Source organism: Austrofundulus limnaeus, unplaced genomic scaffold (assembly GCF_001266775.1).
Source record: "Austrofundulus limnaeus strain Quisiro unplaced genomic scaffold, Austrofundulus_limnaeus-1.0 Scaffold193, whole genome shotgun sequence".
Classification (NCBI taxonomy): Eukaryota; Metazoa; Chordata; class Actinopteri; order Cyprinodontiformes; family Rivulidae; genus Austrofundulus; species Austrofundulus limnaeus.
In genome coordinates this window covers 1,012,401-1,014,558 of record NW_013952595.1, presented here as the reverse complement: position 1 = coordinate 1,014,558, position 2,158 = coordinate 1,012,401, and the positions used below count along the sequence as shown (strand labels likewise).

General features: G+C 39.8%; 1 protein-coding gene across 1 annotated transcript in view; it reads right to left on the bottom strand.

Moving 5' to 3' along the window:
* Positions 1 to 2,158, bottom strand: part of cdc123 (cell division cycle 123 homolog (S. cerevisiae)) — an 8,815-nt gene that overhangs the window by 2,408 nt on the left and 4,249 nt on the right. Inside the window, exons 8-12 of the mRNA XM_014018463.1 lie at positions 1,193 to 1,268; positions 822 to 944; positions 607 to 635; positions 414 to 524; positions 193 to 330 (exon numbers count right to left, since the gene is read on the bottom strand). Of these exons, the coding sequence (XP_013873917.1) occupies positions 193 to 330; positions 414 to 524; positions 607 to 635; positions 822 to 944; positions 1,193 to 1,268 (477 nt within the window). The remainder of the gene's footprint in view (positions 1 to 192; positions 331 to 413; positions 525 to 606; positions 636 to 821; positions 945 to 1,192; positions 1,269 to 2,158) is intronic.

Sequence of the window (2,158 nt, the reverse complement as noted above, 5' to 3'; positions counted from 1 at the left end):
TTGTTTTCTGCAACAATCTTTCAGCATTAAAAGCATTCACGCTGCATTTTTGCAGAATTCTTTTTACGCATTCTTTGTCCATTTAAATTTATTTACGAAAACATTCTTCTAGTTCATTTTAGCAGCTGATCAGATTCTTTGAAAGCCATGCCGAGGAGAAATTGTGTTTCTTGTGAACACGGGGGTACCAACCAGTTTGAGGAAGTCCATGAGTTTGTAGGCGTCTTCTCCAGTGGAGAGGTCGACAAAGTCCCGAGGGATTCTGTAGCTCAGGCAGGGACTGGGCTGCACCGTCACCTCGCTCGTCGTGTAGCGAAAGGCTGGSCCTTCCTGTACGGAGAAGATAGTTGTAAAGTTTCGGAGGAAGAACTAAATGAAGGGGTTTTAACGCGGGCTTTTGGGGTTTGGCGAACCTGCTGCTGCTGTTGGGCGAYCTCTCCCCCGGACGTCAGCTCGTCCCAGCTGAACAACAGCGAGTCCGTCACCTCGCCGAAGGGGTTCAGGTCGATGAGCCACACCCTTCCCTAAAAAACAATAAACGACGTGTAAAAGCAGCTCGCAAAACTTCTTGCTTTTAAAATCCCTGTATTAAAAGGAACACCTCACCTGGAAGTCTCGGTAGACGTCAAACACAACTGTAGAGCAGGAAAAAGAAAAACACTTTCACTGCAAGAACTCCTCAAAACTACATATTAAACTCCTAAAACCTCATTAATCTTTCCCCGTGYTTACTCCAGTCTGATTAACTCATTCATGATGATGATTAAAACAGAATGATTTAGTGCCGTGAAACTGAAACTGAAAAACAAGTGGAAGCTCACAGTCTTCATCCAGGAAGTTGTACTGGATGTGCTGGTGGAAGAAGGCCTGGATGGCCCCAGAGATGTGCTCCTCCTGCTTCAGGATGTGGTGGTAAAACTGCGTGTAGTCCCTCTGGGAAATCGCTGAAAAATCACACAGACACACACACACACAGACACACAAGTGAAGCTCAAATTAGAGTTCATAATTCATAATTATTCCAGAAATTAGCCGGATGAAAACAGGCACCGGTCAGACTTGGCTCATGAAATCTAAAGCTTTTCATTTAAGAGTATTTTTTTTGTCTTGATTTTAAACAAAGAGGCAGATGACAACTTTAAAACAAAGCCCTGCTTCGGTTGATTTGAGTGTGTGAGGGGAATATTTTTACCAATCAGCTTGTTCTCTTTGACGAAGCAGCGAAACTCTCCRCCAGGAATTAGTTCGCTCCACTTTCTCAGGACCAGCTGAGGAGACACGAGCAGCACGACAGTTAAAATCTGGATTTAGCTGTGATTATTAGGAAACAAAGGATTTTGAATTCAGTTTATCTTCCATTTTTCTGCATGATAACATTTTTAAGACATAGCGAAGATATTTTCAGTTTAACTTATAGAGTTTGAAGCAGTCGTTCAAATATATTGTACAAGAGTAACTTGTCTTCCGTGACAAGCTAACGGCTAATCCCTGTGACGCCAACTAGAGAACTGGCAACTCCAGCATAAATGTASTGTGAAAGGTTCCTGCTGGAAGCTGCTAAAGAAGCCGAAAATGTTTAATAGCAAAACTGTTGATGTGAGTAAAGTTTGAACAGCTGACTTCTGCTGAAAGTAGGAAAACAAAAGTGAAAAATCTGTAGAAAAAAAAATCACAATTGTGTCCAAAAAAGCTGAACAAAGCTTTGAAGCTAAAATTAGCAGAAATKATCAAATATTATCAAAAAGTGGTTTAAAAAGCAGGAAAAAGTTGAAACTGTTAGAAGTTGCAAGAAGCAAAAAATGTGAATTTACAGGAAAAAAATGATGTAGTTGAAATTTACACAAAAGAATTTAAAACAAGTAGAAAAAAAGCTAAACMTGTGACCTCGACCCTTTATTTTGTGACCTTGAAATTAATGGGGTCTACATTTCACCAGCTGAGATTAGCTGAGTAAAAAACTCACATTAGCATAAAAACAAGAAACGTACATAAAAGTAGCAATTTGTTGGAAAACAGCTGGAATACGCACATAGAAACAGAAAGAGCATATTTGCTGAATTAAGCGGTAAAAAGCTGAAATTATCCCAAAAAGGTGAATTTACCTGAAGTTCAAATTAGCTAAAAAGTAGCTAAAAACACAAAACAGCTGAAATTAGCA